The sequence below is a fragment of the Brienomyrus brachyistius genome, unplaced genomic scaffold (assembly GCF_023856365.1).
Source record: "Brienomyrus brachyistius isolate T26 unplaced genomic scaffold, BBRACH_0.4 scaffold58, whole genome shotgun sequence".
NCBI lineage: Eukaryota > Metazoa > Chordata > Actinopteri > Osteoglossiformes > Mormyridae > Brienomyrus > Brienomyrus brachyistius.
Genome location: NW_026042333.1, coordinates 354,177 through 372,867, shown reverse-complemented (window position 1 = coordinate 372,867; position 18,691 = coordinate 354,177). Strand labels below are relative to the sequence as shown.

The following is an 18,691-nucleotide window of genomic DNA, read 5'->3' as shown; positions in this document are numbered from 1 at the left end:
TGGTGAATAAACCGGGATTAATATGTCATGATCTGAGGTAAAGTCTGAGTCCAGCTGGGGGCCAGTCACATAATCACACTTTGAACCACATGCTGTATGCTTGGACTATGGTCTGAGATGAACAGTAAATGAAAATTTGCCGACAATGTAACATATATGAGATCTTATGTGGAGCGGCTGGTCGCTTGTATTTTTTTGATATATTTCTGTCGGCCATTGTTTCAGTTCGGCTTTGTTTGTGATTGTTCCGGGTGTGTTGGCGACAGAAGCCTCTGCAGGCCCACGTACCCACCGCCCCCAACCCCCCCCCCCACCTGCCAGGAATATTCCGGCACACAGTGGGTCACTGTGAGTGCAATGCATGCTGGGAAAAGGCGGCGGGGGTGCAGCTTTGCCAGGGTGATCGCTTTTCGTGCGAATCCTCTGGGTGTTTTGGGGGTGGAGGGTGAGCTTGGCCTGTAATTCCGAGTTCCTGAGTGGAGTGTCGCTGGGGGTTGGAGGGCTCCACTAGGGGGCGCCAGTGGCTTTCGGGCAGGAGACGGTGATGAGGGTGCGTCCATCCAGCGGGGCGAAGAGCGGGTAGAGGGTCTCGCGGAAGGTGTCGATGAACGTGTAGATGTGCGACTTGGCGTCGGCATTGTAGAAGGAGATCTGACCCTCCTCGTAGTCCAGGTAGACGCCGACGCGGCGGGGCGCCATGTCGGGCGGCAGAGGCGTCTCCGGCGTCGTGCAAGCGTAGAACTGCCGCGTGCTCTTCCACAGCGTCCAGAATCCAGCAGAGGGCGCCATGGGGAAGCGGCCATGCCGCTTGGATGAGCCCGTGGTCAGGCCTAGGCGCCAGTAGCCATTGTTGGCCAGGTCCACCTCCCAGTAATGGCGGCCGTACGAGAAGCCCTCCCAGCCGAGGACGCAGGGCCAGCCGTCGAAGCGCTGGGTGCTGAAGGGCAGCTCTGCCGCTGACAGGCCCTCCTGCACCCGTTTGCGGTCGTCCGACAGCTGGAGCCAGGGGTGGTTGGTCAGGGGGTCCAGGGTAACCTCCTCTGCGGGGTGGAAGTGGCATTAGGGAAGGGGGTGAGTGGCATGGGTGGAGCTTGGTTTTAGCCCTGCCCACATATTCAGCTAAAAATATTAATATATAAGCTATATAAAGATATTCAGAGTGACACCTACCCTTGAAGATAGATGGACAAACTGCTTTAGATCAATGTTTTTAACAAAAGCAATGAAAAATCCCATGCCCCACCCATTTCATAATGTTGTTAGACTCTTAAACTAGTTATGGAGGCAAAGGGCCAGCCTGATTTCTAAAGGAATGTCATGAAGGAGAAAGTTGCGGGGAGTAGTCGGTCATTGACATTACTACCAGGCACCTTTACTGCCCAGTCAGCGGAGGATTTCATTACCTGCCGCACTGCAGATCCAGCTCCAAACTGTAGGGGGCGTTGGGGAGAGACGGGACAGTAAATCAGTGTAACACAATCCATAGCATCGTTTGGAAATAAAGGGGAGGAGGCGGATTACCTGAATTTGGAATGTAATTCCGTGTCCCTGTGAAAACACGCAGGATCAGAGCTCAGGTTAAACGCGGCAGGACCGCATGAAGCTTCCTGTCTCACGCCACACCTGACCGCTCGGCAGCCATCCCGGGGCGTCCAATGCCCAGGTAGATATGCCGGAAGGCCCGCCCCCCCACCCTGACCCAGTCACGCGCATGCACACAAAATGCTGCTCAAGAATGCATGTTCCGGGGAGGAGGGGGACCGAGATACTCACCAACTTTCCAGGTGCGCTGTTTGGTCAGGAGCCAGAGCTTGGGGATGGATGTCTACGGAGGGGAGGGGGGGGGTGGGTGGGCAGGAGACACAACAACACACAGAGTGAAGGCAGGAGTCCAGCTGCGGTCAAGTCAGGACACTGCAGTACTCAATCGCTCAAATATCACTGGCAATATAAGCCAATGACGGTTCTCCAGAGAAAAGTCACCGCTGAATAATCATGGTAATAACTGAGGTCATTTCAGACCACATTTTAATGACCTAATTAGTCTCTCTTTTGCAGAGGTGGGCTGCACTGGTTGGTTGAAACAAAATCTTGGTCTGGATTTTTACTTTCTGGACCTGAAATCTCCGCCTCTGTTCTTTTGTGGCCCGGTTTATGATTTTACGAAGTATTCTTTCGGGGCTCCCTTATTAGAAGTTAAATAAGCTGATCCCTTCAGCAGGGTTACACTGTATGTTCTATGAAATTGTTACTATGTATCACATCGTATCAAAATTCAGGAGATATATTTAGAATGACCAGTTCCATGGCAGACGTTTAGACCCTGAGGAAGCCAATGTTGAGATTGGATGAGCGCCCATTAAACATTCAATATCCTTTCACCAAGCTTCCAGAGAATCGAATTCTGAAAGTAAATTGTTGCAATGTTTCTTTATTGCTACGTGACTGTCATTGTTAAGTAACATCATCATGACTGTCGTTTATTTTTTTTGACATCACGCGAACCGATTAAATAACCAATAAACAGCAGGCTGCACTTGTTTACTGAGGAATGTGATAATCCCAACCGTGGGAGGGTTCCAAAGCTCAGTCTTCCTTTTTGCTGATAAATCCCTGTGTATGTGTATATGTCTGTGTCTCCATGGACACAACGGAACACACAACGGTGATATAAATGGTGGGTGGGGGCCCTTTACCCTACTGTCTTCCTTCAGCAGACACCAGGTGATGAACTCCAGGAAGGGAAGAAGGCTCATCAGCCTCCTCTTCCTCACTTCCAGGTGACGGAGCAGCTTAGCCAGTTCCTCCTGCGGGATGCCACAGTTCTGCAGGGACAGACGTGTCACCCCCTCGCCATGATAATGTAGACCACTCCATACAGCAGTGAGCCACGCCTACCCATCCGAACGAGCCCTGACCTCCGACACAGTCTGCAGCTCCTTTGCCCACTCCATGATCCTCTGCTGCAGGGGCTCTGCCTTCTCCTTCCTGCACTCCTGCTTCTCCTTCCCTTCATCCTCATCCTCCTCGAAGCACGGGGAGATCATCTGTGGGCAGGTAGGGTCAGTGTCATGCTGGGGTGCCTCATGGAACATTCTCAGAAATCATCCACAACTTTGCTTGCCTTGGCCCCTCCCACCATCATCTTGGACATGGTCACCAGACCCCCCCCCCCCCCCCAAGACACACCCCCTGCACCACTCACCATGTCCACCTGCTTCAGCTCCTTCGCCCACTGTAGGATGAGTCGTCTGCACTCCTCCAGGCTGTGCGTGGTGCCTGGGTCCGCTTCCGCCGCCCTACTGGTGCTCTCGGCCACTGCGCCGCCCTGCTGGAACACAGCATTTGCATCCAGTGTATTACCCCATCCCCCCCCACCGCTCCGGCCTTTCACGCCAATCAATGGCCGAACCTACGTGACCTGAAGTGTTGTAAATAATATGATAAGTAGTGACTGGCAAGACCTGGCTGTGGTATCAGCACACGAGCTGCCCATTGACCTCACAGCCCCAGCTTGTATGTGTCTATAAAACCCAATTAACACCCATAAAATCTTCCTCTCCTTCCTTGGACTTTGTCCCCAGTCCACTGACTGGAAGCTGCAGATGGATTCATCATTACTGTCATTTCAGCTCTGCTCTTGCATGACAGAGTAACAATACTGCCATACTGTGGTCCTGGTGATGGTCTGGCTGAACTTATTCATTAGTAAGTTAGGAGTTAAGATTAAGGAAAAGGGAGTGAAAATGAATTTAGAATGAAAAGGGGGGTATGAATATCCATAAAGTAAAAGTGGAGTGAAAGATTAGTTTTAGGATTAGGTTTAGGGACTGGATTAAAAAAGTATATCCAGTACGGTTTAGGCCAGAAGAAGAGGACAATAATAGAATTGTTTAATTGAAAGGTTAATTGTTAATGGACAAGAATCAGAATGTACAAAATTGTAATTCAGTGAGTAAAAGGTTAAGATTAAGCTAAAAAAAAGAAAGGTTAAGTTTAGGACCGAGACGGGGGATGTGTAAATGAGGGGTGAAAGTTATGCTATAGATTTAGGGAAATCAATGGAGGAAATCTTTAGTTAGGTTTAGGCCAAGAAGGGGGGAACTTTCAAGGGGATAAAAAAAGGTTCAGTTTAGGGTGAAGGAGGGAGTAAGAATGTATGTAGAATACTGGAAAATATTTCAAGGAAATTAGAGGAAGTGGAGAACTATCAGTCAGACTGAAACGGGGAAGAGAATTAAAGGTTAGGTTTGGGGACTGAAGTAAACAGAATACGTGCTTGGGTTTAGGCCAGAGATAAAATATGGAAACGGTTCCCACAGGTTAGGATGAAGAGGAGAGTAAGAGACGTCATGCTCCAACTGCACTTCAACCAGGCAAGGAGGTCTTCATCTAAGGAGGGCTGCATCTGTACGGGCTTTAATTTTGCCTGGACACCAAAATCAAACTAAAAATGATCGTGACTGGACCAAGTTCCTCCCTGAGTGCTCGCAGACTGGGAGAGCTGGAAAGCCTCGACTGCTCCCAGTAGGATAGGTATGGAGAATGGGTCTCACTTGCCCCCACTTTCCATCGTGCGCCTTGCTCCTCACGGTCACTCTCCCTGACCCACACCAATCCAGTCGGCCTACCTTGCAGAGTTGGTCGACTTGCTCCTTCCACTGGTTGATGAACTTTACGCAGTCCTGAAGACTTCGCAGGTTCCTCAGTCCCTGGTTAAGTTTGGGGGGGGGGGGTCAAAGTTGAGATTCAAATATGAACACCACACCCTTCAAACCAAGTTATCCTCCCTTAATATTCCTCCTTACACTTTCCAGTCATTCATCATTTTATCTATCCACCCATCTGCCCCCTTGAAATTTCCCTCTGTATTTTTTTTTTTTTAACACTTTTCTCCATCTCACTCTCCGGCCGAGTTCCTCGGACCGCCCTTCACCCGCTAACCTACGTTTGCTCTGGAGGCGGAGTTATTCTTGAAGGTGGTGGGCACCGAGCTGTGGGCCTGGGTGTCCTCTTCCGGAAGGGTCCAGCGCACGGCCCCGATCGAGGCGCTCTGGGAGGTGTCAAACCCTAGGGAGCGACCGGCACAAAGTAGCGGAATGTGTGACTGATCACGGGGCCACAGATTCATTTATAGTGCTGCATGTGATGGTGAGATTGATCATGGTAGGGGGGCAGTGGCCCCGAGGTAGCCAGGACCCCCCTACATCACTAGCCATCAGTACTGGGGCCAATTCTTTGGCTCTTTGCGTAAACCTGTGACCCCCCCACCTCAAATGTGATGGCTTCTTGTCCAGACTGGCATCTTTTGTAAAATGTGACATTTCGACTCCGATAATGATCAATTTAAACATCAACTGGATGTAAATTTTTAATTCATACAGTTGCTATATACAAAAGTGCAAAGCTGATCCATGAACTCCTTCCCAAAGGTGGAGAGGATTGGACTCACTGACGTTCCTCTCCTTCCGAATGCCCTTCAGGCTGGTCAGCTCCATCTTCTTCCTTTAAATAAAGTTTAGCGACTTATATGTGATCGGAATCTCATCAGACTCCATCCATCCATCTCCCATCAAACGTCTAATCACAGTCAGTCGCACTGGGACCTGGAGTCTATCGCAGGTAGCCCAGGACTGTAGGTGCGCCCTACGCTTATTGCCAGTCCAGAGCATGAAACACACACGCACGTACATCCAGTCGTATGCTACGGGCGATTTTAGAGAAACTCTCTAACTAGCGCAACAGGAGCAAACTGGATTAAATCTACGCTATAATCTGCACTGATTTGAGCTCAAACTGAAATAAGTAACAGCCTATATATACAAATGAGGTTATACTTAAGTTAGAGTTAAAAAAAAAAGAATGCATATCAAAAAAATAAATGGAACAGAACAATATATTTTCAAAATTCTCAACCTTTCGCAACATCAAAAAATCCGTCACAGAACGATCCAGTATATATGTTACAGTTACATCACATAAATGTGAATTCAAGTAACGACAAAGTATGCACAAATCCCATTATTATTATTTTAAACAGGACTTAATATATATAAAGAAATAAATATTACTAGTTATGTATATTTGAGAGTGACTGTATAGTCTCACCCTGTGCAAACGCGGGATGAAGGCGATTAAGGTCTGTCATGAAGATCTGGACCAAATGTACCGGCAGTTTCTCACTCCTGCCCATTTCAGGTCGTGCGTATCGCGGAGACCTTTGGACGCTGCGGCAGAGCTGCGTTTCAAAGAGACGCGCGGCTCGACGTTGATTTGCGCCCTGGCTGCGTTCCTGCAGGCTAGAGATGGACTCACAGTAACAACAGGTAATAAAAAAGCCACTGCTTGTAATCTGGACCTAGCCCCGTATTTACAGAACCACACAAAGGAAAGATAATGTTTATGGCCATTTATCAGTGTTCAAGTTCATATTTAATCATAAAAACATGATTTCATATTACAAGTAGTAATTTAGTAACTGAAATTCTTATTTAGCTGGTTTCGTTAAGCCATTTATAATGTTAACATGGGAGCAGCCATTAGTTTATTGTTTCCATGGTAGTACGTGGGCACGCACGGCGCGAATTAGTTGCGGTCTCCGTTTTATTTCCGTTCAGTAGAAGTTAGTAGCGGGGCTAACTGCGAGTGTCAGTTCATTATGTTCGTGTGCGTAAATGACTAAAAGGTAAGAGAAATATTGAGTTTAGGCATCTTTGTATTTGCGCCTTGTTATAGAAGTGGTTATCTGTAACTGTAAGCACTCGTTCTGTTATCGGTAAAGTAATTAGTAAATGCGCTTCTTTCGCGTTGCGAAATATAGTTGTATGTTAAATGTGAGTTCATGCATATGATCTCTGTTAACGTTTAAATGGGGAGGGACTATAATTGTATAACGTGGGGCATATTATACAGTGCAATACTGTGTTAGTATAATTAACTTTAGCGTGCAGGTTCGATTGTAACAGAGAGATTGCTATGTCCAGGTATGGTTGTAAGCTGACATTTTTATGGGCAGTTGCAGAGTGTACACTTACCATATACTTTTGTTTCTTTTAGACCACACACCCATACACACCCAAGCACCTACATCAGCACCTGTGTATGTGAGACCTGGAGAAAGGATGTTGCACTGGAATTAAAGTAATAAATAAACATTCATCAGGATCCATGGTGTTCTGCCCGGCACTCCAGGATATACATGACTAGAAATCAGACCCAGCAACTTGGGATAGTGATCGTAACAGCAGTCCCCACTTCATTATGTATTATTTATTTTCTTCTTGAAATGTAAATAATAAATTCATCAGGATATTAATAGTTGAACTGTGGTACCATTTACCAAAGTTCCCCCAGAGCAGAGACAAAATGGGCTGGTTTCATGCATAAAACCCCGTGCCTGCCGATGTCTCGCACGATGGCCGAAGCTGCAGTTCCCAAACGTTTCCTCATGAACCTTGTTAAATTTCACAGCTCATTTATGTTAGTAATCAAGTCAACAAATATCTGGGTATATTGTATGGTTACTGAATGCACTTTGACAGACAATATTGTAGTTTAACACCAGCATGATTTTGAACGATTTTGCAGTACTCCAGGTCTACACACCGAACAACAATGGCGTCTCTACATTAGGGGCTGCTGGGAACCAGGCCCCACCAGATGTCGCTGTTGAGCAGCGCCTGACATAATCAGTAATTCAGTCTAACAATTTATATTTTTCATCACAACTAACTAATATTGTTGTGCATTTACTACATATACAGTGGTAGCACTGTCATGCATTCCAAATATCCTGCTACATCTGCTACCCCTAACAGTCGTCCTTTGGTGTCCATGGGTCCAGTCTGTCGGCGTTTGTTTAAGCAAGTGAGCAGCTGCAACCTGTATACGCATGTTTATCACGCTTTAAATAATTGGGGGGGGGGGGCACGATCAGGATGGCCCCTGCTGATAAGAGCCAATAAAATGTCACGCTAATCAATTTGACTCGCGTCCAGACTTTATTATTGGTCTTTTCAACCATCAGCTTGCTGTTATTTTAGCTGAAGTGGACAGATTATTACAAGTTAGATCTAGCAGCTAGAGATTAAAAGTTTGCCGAGATTGAAGATCGTCGCGCGGCTTTTCTTTTCAAGCAGTGAACGTCACTGGCGAGTCCATTTTGCACTATTGGTTGTTTGGACTGTAAGTTAAGGACCTTAAAGCAACGGGCTTCCCTGCTCTGAAAGGTTGCTTTGCATGTGTCATAATAGTGATCATTTACTGCTTAATTGGTTGTTAATGTTAATTCCACTCGTTAGTAATACAGCTCATTGATAATGCCACTCATATCCCTGTCTCCACATCTGCATATTCCTGCCCCTGTTACATTAATGTTCTTGTGATGTAAGTGATGAGATGCATTTGTATTTAAATTCACTGAACAAATACTGCACGTTAGTCTTTATCGCGTCCCACCAGGCAATGCAGAGGACGCATTTCGTTGTTGTGTACTGTGTGCTGTGGTGTGTCAACAATGACAATTAATCTCTAAATTCTAAAATTCTGTCTCAGAGGCGCCACTGCTGAACATAACGATTTAATGCTAAACCAAGTAGCTATTTGATTTACTAATTTAAAGCCTAAAGGTTGATTTATATTTCCGCATAGAATCTATGCCATAGGTAGCCTAGTATGCTGTAGTTTGATGCCTGTACCTACGTTTCTGGGGAGGCGCATGTCCGGCTGCAGTGTATGGAACACATCTACCCACAGCACGCATTCTACACAGAAGTACAAGTCAGCCTTAAGCCTAACACAACCTGCCTCGCTCTGCCTTACCGGCCTCTGTCAGGCAGTATCTCATCTTATCAGCAACACATTATTACTTATCAGCAAAATAACAAAGTCATACATAGGAGAGAGATATTGGGGCTTATTATTAAGTGCTCAGCTGTTAATTGGATTTCCACGATGAATGCAGGCACTGAGATGAAAGGAAGAGCTGGGGGGGCCGGTGATGAGCGGGGTGGAGGAACGAGGAGGAGGCCCATCCAGGAGGAGGAGATGAAGAGCTGGGGGGTGGGCAGTAAGTGGGGGGGGACGAGGAATGCGGAGGAGGCCCAGCCAGGAGGTGGAGATGAAGAGCTAGGAGGTGGGCAGTAAGTGGGGAGGACAAGGAATGCGGAGGAGGTCCAGCCAAAAGGGGGAGATGAAGAGCTAGGAGGTGGGCAGTAAGTGGGGAGGACAAGGAATGCGGAGGAGGTCCAGCCAAAAGGGGGAGATGAAGAGCTGGGGGGCTGGTGGTGAGCAGGGAGGAGGAGCGAGGAGGAAGTAAGCAGGGAGGAGGAGGAGCAAGGACGAGGCCCAATCAGGAGGGGGAGATAAAGAGCTGGGGGGCAGGTTGTAAGTGGGAAGGAGAAGGGACAAGGACACAGCAGGCAGTTAGGGGGGGAGGAGGAGGAGGAGGAGTGAGGAGGAGGGCCAGACAGGAAGGGGAGATGAATAGCTTGGGGGCTGGTGGTGAGCAGGGAGGAGGAGCAAGGAGGAGGCCTAGCCAGGAGGGGGAGATGCAGATCTAGGTGGTGGGTGGGAAGGAGAGAGCAGGAGGAGTGAGGAGGTAGCCTCAAGAGGAGGGGGGGATGCAGAGCTGGTGGGTAGTTGGTAAGCAAAAAGGAGCAAGGCCCGGCAGGGTGGGGAGACGCAGAGCCATGGGGCAGGCCGTAAGTAGGGAGCAGGAGGAGGAGAGGAGGAAAACTGGCTGTGCAAAATCACCCCATCAGCACACAGATCGGTCTGTCAGCTATCAAAGGTACAGAGATCATGCCGTTTCACCATTTCTCGTGAAAATTAGATGGAGTGAGTGAAGAAGCACCCGAGGAATATGAAGGCCTCCTAATTTTCTAATAAGAAAACAAGTGCCGCTCTCTGGTATGACAAACAGTGAAATCACTCTGGCAAAGGGTCACTGCTTCGCCAGACAGTTTGCACCTGATATCACCCGATGCTCCATCTGGAATCTTTTAAACCACTGCTTATCTGTACACCCAACACCCTCAGGTTCCCTCGAATTGCACCGTGCTGTGAACACACACCTAGATAAGGCGGCTCACCCTAGAGTGACAGCAGTTTCCAGACAGCTGGGTGATAAATATCTGACCAAAACTTCCAGCACGACACATTCGGCTTTGTTACTTGTGTAATAAACATGGTCAACCACATATGCATGAGAAAATATCGCCTGTGATGATTATCTTTATGTGACGTTAACATAAAAAGCTCAAAAATAATAGCCAGGAACAGTTGATTGATGCCATTATATTTGTTTAATGTTTGTTGTTGCACACAAATACACACTGAGATCAAGTCACAGCTGAAGGTGCGGAGTGTGAAATGTCTCAATTTCACAAACAAAAGAGGGCCCTATAAAACAACTTCCAGTATTGCTGTGGCTTCCAGGTGACAAATTTAACTGGATCCAGAGGTGACGTTTCAGTGATTTGTATTTGCTTTGCTTTGCCTTGGTTTGTTTTTCTCCGGTTTGTTTTGCTTTGGTTTGTTTTGCCTTGGTTTGCTTTGGTTTGTTTTGCTTTGGTTTGTTTTGCTTTGGCCCATGGTACAGGCTGTCAGAATAACCAGGACCAGCGTTTAATTCCACGTCTTGAAAAACTGCTTGAAGATGATGGTCTCTTTGCCTTGAGGAAGAATCTCAACCTGAAGCATGGGGCACAGACAAGGTGACTGGGTGAGCTTATGAAGCCCGCGGGTAAAATTTAAAATACACACATTCACTGACACTCATTTAGCAAGTGCTGTTTGCTAGTTGCTACAAATAAACAATTAACGTTAATGTAGCCAGATGGCTTTTACTGGCTCACTAGAGCCTGTTGAAATGTCTGATTTATTTTTAATTATATAAAATGTTGGCTCATTTTCAAAGTAAATGACATCTGCATACCCATTCCAAGCCCCTTATCCAGTACAGGAACTGATGCACATTTACAGCACTTAGCAGACGCTCCTGTACAGAGCGACTTCCATTATTTCTAAATTCAGGGACAGCGCTCCCTGGAGCAAGGTGGGGTTGAGGATCTTGCTCAGAGGCAGACGGTGCTCTCTGCCCAAGATGCCAGTCCAATGGAACACGCAATCACGCCACATAGTAACCGTCTGCTTATGTTTTTTTTTACCGAAATCCTCATGACACAATGAGATCATGCAAACTCCTGGCACACAAATGCACATCTGCACTGCTCAGATATTAGTAAGCTTGCCAGCTAAATCCCTTTAACATGATGAAAGCTGTGTTGGAAAAAACAGTCACTGTGGGACTGAAGCCTATCCCAGAACTTTGCAGCCGAAGTGCATTCTGGGATTGAAGTCTATCCCAAGACTTTGTTAGGGTGGCTTTGAGCCAGAAGCCATGGAAGCTCATGTTAGCAGTCTGGACTTTACCATACAGCCCTGCCAGAGAGCGGGAAGAGGGGAATCTGTGCTGTTTGTTACACCGTGAGCCCCGTGACGCGATGCACAAATAGCACGTCCAATCTGCGCACTGCCGGCTCGGCCGTGAGAGCGGGTGTCACCGCGGGCTACCTGGGTCCTCATTCGGGGGTACTTCATCTGCTCAATGAAGTTGTCAGCCATTTTCAAAGCTTCTTTCTTCTCTGCCTCATTGGCTCCACTCCCTGTCAATCATTACACAAGCATTCAATTGAAATGATGCACAATGCGCAAATTAAAATGCCGGCACATCAGATTAAGGACGAATCTCAATATGCGTACTTGACCGTACTTGTGTTCCCGTGCACCTCTTTTATGTCATCTTCCATTGCCGAAGAACTGTTCCAATACTAAGAACACAAGTACTCCGAGGATGGTAAAAATCCCAGCATATTGGTCTAGCCCTGCCCCAAATATCAACGATACATCAATTGCATCCTCGCCGAACGAGACCAATCCCATGATTCATCGCTCCCCGAATTCATTCTTGGGAAGCAAGTTAGCAAGACTGGTCTTGCCAAGACCACAAGTACGGTCTTTGCGTTCTTGGTGTTAAGATTTATCCTAGCTCGATCATCACTGCTTCGCCGCATTTCATGTTGTATTTAACAGGACAGCATTCCTTCTTAAAGTAACACGCTGTTTAACCCTTCGAGGGAGAGGTTTGACAGAAGCTGATTTGATCAGCAGTAGTTGGATACTTGTCCAACTACATGAGCCGGTAATTTTAGATTTTTGACCAGACGACTATATATCCACGAAGAAGATCAGCTGGAGATCTTCCAGCTGCATCTCTTATCGGCTGAGCTGTAGAGATACAACCGACCCCCCCCTCTGCTCCCCCTCCCCCCCCAACCCCCCCCAATCCAGTCCTTGGGGACCCACAGATGGTCCCTCCCACCTCCCTGGCCCAAGGACCAGATAAGGAAACATCGGTCTAACCCCACTCACCCTTCCAGACGAAGATCTTGCCATTAGCCCCGTTGTCCAGAATGAAGCAGTCGTCACGCACCAGCAGGTTCTTTTCAAAGGGGCTTTTTGCGGACACCTGGGTCATCTTCATCGACCCCGTGGCATCGGAGACCTGTGGGGAAGGTCACAGTCACTCTTTGATACAATTCAGTAATGTCTCTGCCTGGTTTTTAAGCATTTCATGGCAATCGGCTGATTAATCAGACCGTAAGACCAATGCAGTGCTGGTTGTGCATGGATACATGTGATTGTAGCTCTCGCTATGTCTGTGTTATAATGTGGTTTCTCAGCCCCTACAGAACCGAATCTCCCTGACAACCAAAGGTAGGAGTCCTTAATTCCGGCCGCTTAATTCGGATCCGCGTGATGAGTAACTTTGGCGCAGAGCCGAAAGGATCTCAATTTAGAAATGTATTGTTTTGTCAAGTCTGTCAAAAACTGAATCATGAAACGGCAAAAAGGTCCCAACCGAATATGTTATTTTCTATCAACATGCTACATGCCCTTGTTTAAAGCGTGACTCATATTTAGTTAAATCATTGCTTTGCACGTTATTAATGTTAATGAAATATTTAAAGTCAAGCACCTGTATTGCTTATTTGTTACTGTCCCACCTTAAAAAAAATAATAATCAGCCTAATATTAGCCGGCACTGGCCGCTGAGAAACCCACATCAGTCGACCTCTAGTCTTTAAACTGTCAGTGATTTGTGATGAAAACGTCACATGCTGTGAGCCTTCTCTGTCCGTGACTGAAAGCACTACTCCAAAAAACAGAAGGCAAACCTTATAGAGGGAGGCGACATTCGAGGCATCTGCTTGGGTGTCTTCCTCCGCCGTGCTCTCTTTCAGCTGTGGCATTGGGCCCAGCACCTGTCAATCACACGATGAGGCGGGACAACCCTTGGGTTAAGGTGGGACTATATTACGATGTAAGGCATGTGCATGGCATGTGCATGGTGGCTGCGCCGCGGATCCGCATGCTTGACCCCCTTCCCCGCGTTGCTGCAACTGCAGGCCCTTAGGTTTCCTTTGATAATGGCCATCGATTACAGAGCGCCTGCTTAATCCATCCATCCATCCGTCCATTTTGTGTAACTCTTTCTTCTATTCAGGGTTGCGGGGGTCTGGAGTCTATCCCGGAGGCTGTGGGTGCAAGACGGGGAACGAACCCATCACCCGCACACACCTATGGGCAATTTGGCAACCCCAATCCTCAGCATGTCTTTGTACTGTGGGGGGAGACCGCAGTACCCAGAGGAAACCCCACGACGACATGGGGGAGAACATGCAAACTCCACACACATGGGGCCATGGTGGAGACTCGAATCCCGATGATTTCAATTCATTATAAATGTATATTTAGTTCAGACATAGGTTAAGAAGTGTATGCTCAATTGTAGTAATAATAATAATGATATTTTACCATTAATAATAATTATAATACATCAAGCCCTGTATATTTTTTGTGATTTTTGTTTACCCTCCTACAGACAGAGAGCAGATCTGAAAACCACTGTGCTTCAACTAATGTTCTATTACCTTATCAACATAATATAATTACCCTGCGGTGGGCTGGCCCCCCATCCTGGGTTATTCCCTGCCTCGTGCCCGTAGCTTCCGGGATAGGCTCCGGACCCCCCGCGACCCAGAAGCGTTTTGGAAGATGGATGGATAATATAATTACAGCCTACACTATGTTTTCTGCTCTGATGATATAGTCCAAATGTGGCCTCCACATGGTCCTTTAATTAACATGCAATTGCCAAGATTAAATGAATAAAAAGTTATAGTTTTTCATGTCAGTGATATATACTAAGACATTGAAACTATACTGTCAGATATGTAATTTTGCTGATATGACGTCAGTATGACTATCATACGGTCTTTTAACTATTTTTGCTTAGATCTGCTTACCGCACGCCTGAAATATAGGTACCACTCTGATGCTCTAGATGAAATGGCTTTGCTGCAAGGCATGCGGCCGCTGTAACCCGCGTGCGCGCGCAGCCGGCCGCTCTAACCCACGTGCGTAGCCGGCCGCTCTAACCCGAAAGCACATGCATTATAGAGAAACTTAATTCACTAGGTGAGAATTGTAATGACAGCTGGTCAAATCACGGATCCCAGAAGCATGGAGCTGAGAAGATCAGGACAGTTCCTCCTACCTTCAGCATCTCAGGTGGTTCCTCTCCCTCATTGGCGTCGGTGATGTGAGCCTTGCCGTGCCTATCGATGTCCCGGATCAGCGTAGCGATCTCCCGGACCTTCTGCTTCTCAAACAAATTGGCTTGGGAGCCGATCCATACTATGATGGTCTAGGCCATAAAGAAACACAAGCACACACTCGCTGTCTGATTCGCATTCTCGTCTTCTGGCCATGCAGGGACAGTTTAATCCCGTTAGATTTTAGCCATTCTGTCAATATGCTTAGAACAGCAGGTGATGTGCGCGATGGATTCGTTTCACAGGGATATTCTCGCATTTGAATGAAATATTGTGGGGAGTATCCATGGCAACCGGCGCACACAGTCAGTCCATGAAAATGTTTGTAAGTACTTGGTGATCCTCCATAAAAGGGAGAACAATGAACAAACACAGAAGCTCTTACACAAGAGGCCCTTCAGGCCTCGGCAAACCAGTTTGCTATAACGTGGCTTCTGGGACATGACCAGGCCCATCCTGGACCTCGTTTTAGTGGCAGAAGAACCGAGAGCATGTGAGCCAGCGCATTCACAATGTGCTTACTCAGCGCCCTGACGTCTGACCGTGATGGCCGTCTGCGATTGGTGGATCTGGTCCTCACCTCGCCTAGATCCAGGATGAAGCAGTCACCTCTGTTAAAACTCTCCCAGCTCATCTTCACCTCCTTGGCACGGATGTTCTTCTTCCCCTTGATCTGGTAGAGCCGTTGGACGGGGCCGGCACTGGGTGTGGCCTTACGGAATGCTGTCTCCACACCGCCCTCCTGTGGCCATTTGAGGGAGGTGCAGAAGTTAGAGCATCTCAGAACAGGCTGCACCCGTTACAGCTGCTCAGGACACGTGGACCTGGAAGCAGACACCATTTCGTGATCTTCGGCCTTGGAAATGGGGGGGGGGAGAGAGGAGCAGATTCTGTCCTCTGGACCTTCACCTTGTAGCTCACGCCTTTGGGGAAGAGGTGCATGAACTCCTGGGATTCGTAGCCCTGGACCTGCCGGTGCTGGATGGGGTTCCCCCCCAAGAAGGTGTCCAGCTGGGTCACCAAAAGAGCACAGGCACCCTGCTCATCGCGAGTGGACTTCTCTCCTGGGGAGATCAGAGGAGGGTGTTAGCTCCCTCTGCTGGTGCCTCTGTGAACGTCATGCTCAATTGCAGCATTAACGATTAATTTGTTAAGTGGATTAATCCCCCCCTGCCTACCCCTGTCCCCCGGGTGCCTTTACGCACCGATCCACATGTGGATGTCGATGCCATCATCGCCGCGGTTACTGAGCACCAGGTAGGAGTCCCCGTTGTAAAAGGCGCCCAGCTCCGAGGCCGGCAGTGGGACGGGCTTCATCTTTTCCACCCGCCAGGCCCTCAGGCCCTTCTCCCGCACCTCTGGGCCAAACTGGCCCGGCATCGCCTTGAAGGGGAGCATCCTGAAAGCAGGAGATGCATGATGAGATCTTCCATGCATCTATCCATCCATGCATCCATCCATCTATCTATCTATCCATCTGTGTGTCACTCTTTAGACCAGGGGCGGGCGATCTTATCCCAGAAAGGGCCGCAGCGTATGCGAGTTTTCGCTGCAACTCCTTAAGTAGATTACTGATTAGAGGATTGATTGGCTGAAGAGTCCTCACACCTGGGTTTGAACAGCTGACCTAAAGGTTATCCCAAAAACCTGCATACACACCGGCCCTTTGCGGGTAAGATTGCCCACGCCTGCTTTAGACAATTCCCTAGGAGAAATTTGTAGTTGGAAGGACAACAAATTGAAATGCTTAGATTGAGCAGCAGACAAAGGTCAGCTGTACAAAACAACTTGGAATGTGCATGGACTAGATATGGCAAGGGGGCGGAGAGAAGCACATGTCCACACAGACCGCTGGCTCCTCTGCGACCGGACCCAAACCCCTAAAGGATGTGGCAATGTAGAAACGCAGATGTTTAGTGGGCAAAGTTACTCTGTATGCTGCCTACTGAATACGGGTCGTTTTTTTTTAATCCCTTCCATCTTAAGCGGCTGGCAGCACATCGGAGAAAAGCGCAAAAGCTTTTCCAGGTTACGGACAGAAGCCCCGGGCAGAAGGAAAATGAGTCATGCTGGAAAATAGCAAAGAAAAGCTTTGTCTCATAGGAAATTACGGCGTGGGGTTTCCCTGGTAGGTCAGCAGGGAGCTCAGAACCCCTGTCGGCATCGTGCACTTTTTCTGAAATGGCTGGAAAGATCAGGGAAGATCTGACAGAAACTATTTAAGATGGAGCCTTTGCATTGTGGAGAGACACAAGTTTTGAGTTTTCATGCTTTGATCTGTAGAAAGTGTAGGGCTGACCCTCGGAGAGCAAATGCTACGATGGTTCCTGGAACCCCACCCCAGCCCAAAAGCAGCAGCAGGAAGGTGACTGAGACTGAGAGCTGTGGCACGCCAGCTCCCGGCCACAAGGCTGGCAAGCTCGTCACGATATCCGCCCCCGTTCGCCCTCATTATACCCCATGCTGTTACTCACGGCAACTCGGACCCACAACAGCCTTAATCCAGCGGCTAAATACAAATTAAACTTGCGATCGTAAAATCCGCAGCTTGAAGCTCCTGACGGGACCCTTGCTGCACCCCTCCTCCGTAACTCTGCCCTCTCTGTCCTCGTTCTGCTTGGTGAGATTCGTCATCCTTTAATCATGCTATCTGTCCCCTGAAGATCTGTTGCCTGATAATCACTACTAACGCTTGACCGGACCTTTCCTCTATGGCCTGTTTAGAATGATAACGATTAACGAGTCTGATTTAATTAAATCTAGCCCAGTACTAGTGGTGTGACCTCAGTCTTACTCCTTACGTGTTTTTTTTAATTTGCGCTCCATTAACTATTCGTCATTCCGGCACCTTCCTTCCCGGTCAAGTCCGGTTGCAGTTACTGTAAAAAGTGCCGTTTTTCCTCAACCGTATAAACAGGTGCAGCTCTGCTTTCAACTGAATCTCAATTTCCTGTCAAATCAGAAACGTAACAGGAAATGCAAAGTTATCCAAAGAGCATGGAGAGTGTTCCATAAAGCAAGAGTTCTCAGTTAGCTGCGTTAACCTCATAAGTTTTAGTAAAGGTCATTCCTGTCAGACGATAACATCGAGCTTAAGTTAACCCAGCTAACTGAAAACTCTTGCTTTGTGGAACACCCCTCTGGTCTTTGGTCATGTGACCACCATGCTGTGCCGCGACAAGCGAATAGATGAGCAAGTGAACTGGTTCTGAGTGACTCTTAGGACTGACTTGAGAGTTTGAGTGGAGCAAGAACTCAGTAATCACCCCCCCCCCTCCACCCCCAGACCAAACGCTACATGAATCACTTGAAGAACGAGAACTGAAGGGAGACAAAAATAAAATAGGCAAATCTTTCATTCCTGTCATATAAATATAAGTCACTTTAATCAGTACACCCCTGCTGCCAGGCATGCATACTGCCACATGCATAACCTGCAAAGGGTGCTGAAGTCTTAAAGTGGTTTTTAAAAGATTATGGAGGACAGGATAACAGTGAGGATGCATCGCAGCTTTGGCAGCCGCTCCGCAAAACTGCTTCCAAATATGCGAAAAATCCAGAAGCGGGAGTGAGAAGTTTACAGTCTCGACTAAGCGGTAAAATGATCGAGGAGGAAGAGGCAGAAACTGCGGAGCATTCCTACCTGGTCGGTCGTGGGGCTCTGGCTGGACTCGGTCTGCCAGAATCTGCCTGCTGCTGATACTGTTGCAGGAGATTTTTTTGTCGTCTTACTTTTGAAGGCAACTGACTTCCTGTGGAAATGTTTCGCAGTCATGGGCCGGCCCCCCAGGCACGCTGAGATGCAGAGAGCAGGCGGGTGAGAGAGAGAGAGGGGGGGAGGGAATGGGGAGTGCAGAGAGTTAGGCTTTTGTTTCATGCTTAAGAAAGGCGTTTCTCCACCGGCAGGAATGGCCTGTTTGCTAGGAGCAAAACCCCCCTCCTTAGATTAACAGGAATAAACAAATACAGACCAGCGGCGCGACGCCCTGGACACCCCCCCAAACACTGATATC

The 18,691-nt window shown here is 47.9% G+C and overlaps 2 protein-coding genes across 2 annotated transcripts; both read right to left on the bottom strand.

Moving 5' to 3' along the window:
* Positions 1 to 385: 385 nt before the first annotated feature.
* si:ch211-114c12.5 (E3 ubiquitin-protein ligase TRIM39) lies at positions 386 to 5,521 on the bottom strand. The gene is made up of 9 exons (XM_049001487.1): positions 4,949 to 5,521; positions 4,632 to 4,712; positions 3,206 to 3,328; positions 2,919 to 3,047; positions 2,697 to 2,825; positions 1,774 to 1,825; positions 1,522 to 1,548; positions 1,404 to 1,430; positions 386 to 1,040 (listed from the first exon to the last, which is right to left on the bottom strand). Exons 1-9 carry the CDS (start codon positions 5,129 to 5,131, stop codon positions 508 to 510), a joined length of 1,284 nt encoding a protein of 427 aa, XP_048857444.1. The 5' UTR covers positions 5,132 to 5,521; the 3' UTR covers positions 386 to 507.
* A 4,764-nt stretch (positions 5,522 to 10,285) lies between these two features.
* Positions 10,286 to 18,478, bottom strand: LOC125724966 (macrophage-capping protein-like). Its single transcript, XM_049001468.1, has 9 exons — positions 18,322 to 18,478; positions 15,884 to 16,077; positions 15,588 to 15,742; positions 15,259 to 15,420; positions 14,621 to 14,770; positions 13,239 to 13,325; positions 12,433 to 12,565; positions 11,575 to 11,666; positions 10,286 to 10,692 (listed from the first exon to the last, which is right to left on the bottom strand). The coding sequence occupies exons 2-9, from the start codon at positions 16,074 to 16,076 to the stop codon at positions 10,627 to 10,629; spliced, it is 1,038 nt and encodes a 345-aa protein (XP_048857425.1). The 5' UTR covers position 16,077; positions 18,322 to 18,478; the 3' UTR covers positions 10,286 to 10,626.
* Positions 18,479 to 18,691: the final 213 nt, after the last annotated feature.

Excerpts from the sequence above, each read along its gene's own strand:
- si:ch211-114c12.5 (XM_049001487.1), bottom strand. The coding sequence starts at position 5,131 with ATGAATCTGTGGCCCCGTGATCAGTCACACATTCCGCTACTTTGTGCC. Across the intron at positions 3,048-3,205 it reads AGCTGAAGCAGGTGGACATG|ATGATCTCCCCGTGCTTCGA; the intron begins GTGAGTGGTGCA and ends ACCTGCCCACAG. Across the intron at positions 1,826-2,696 it reads TGCTGAAGGAAGACAGTAGG|ACATCCATCCCCAAGCTCTG; the intron begins GTAAAGGGCCCC and ends TCCCCTCCGTAG.
- LOC125724966 (XM_049001468.1), bottom strand. The coding sequence starts at position 16,076 with ATGCTCCCCTTCAAGGCGATGCCGGGCCAGTTTGGCCCAGAGGTGCGG. Across the intron at positions 15,743-15,883 it reads CGACATCCACATGTGGATCG|GAGAGAAGTCCACTCGCGAT; the intron begins GTGCGTAAAGGC and ends TGATCTCCCCAG. Across the intron at positions 13,326-14,620 it reads AACCACCTGAGATGCTGAAG|GTGCTGGGCCCAATGCCACA; the intron begins GTAGGAGGAACT and ends TGTGATTGACAG.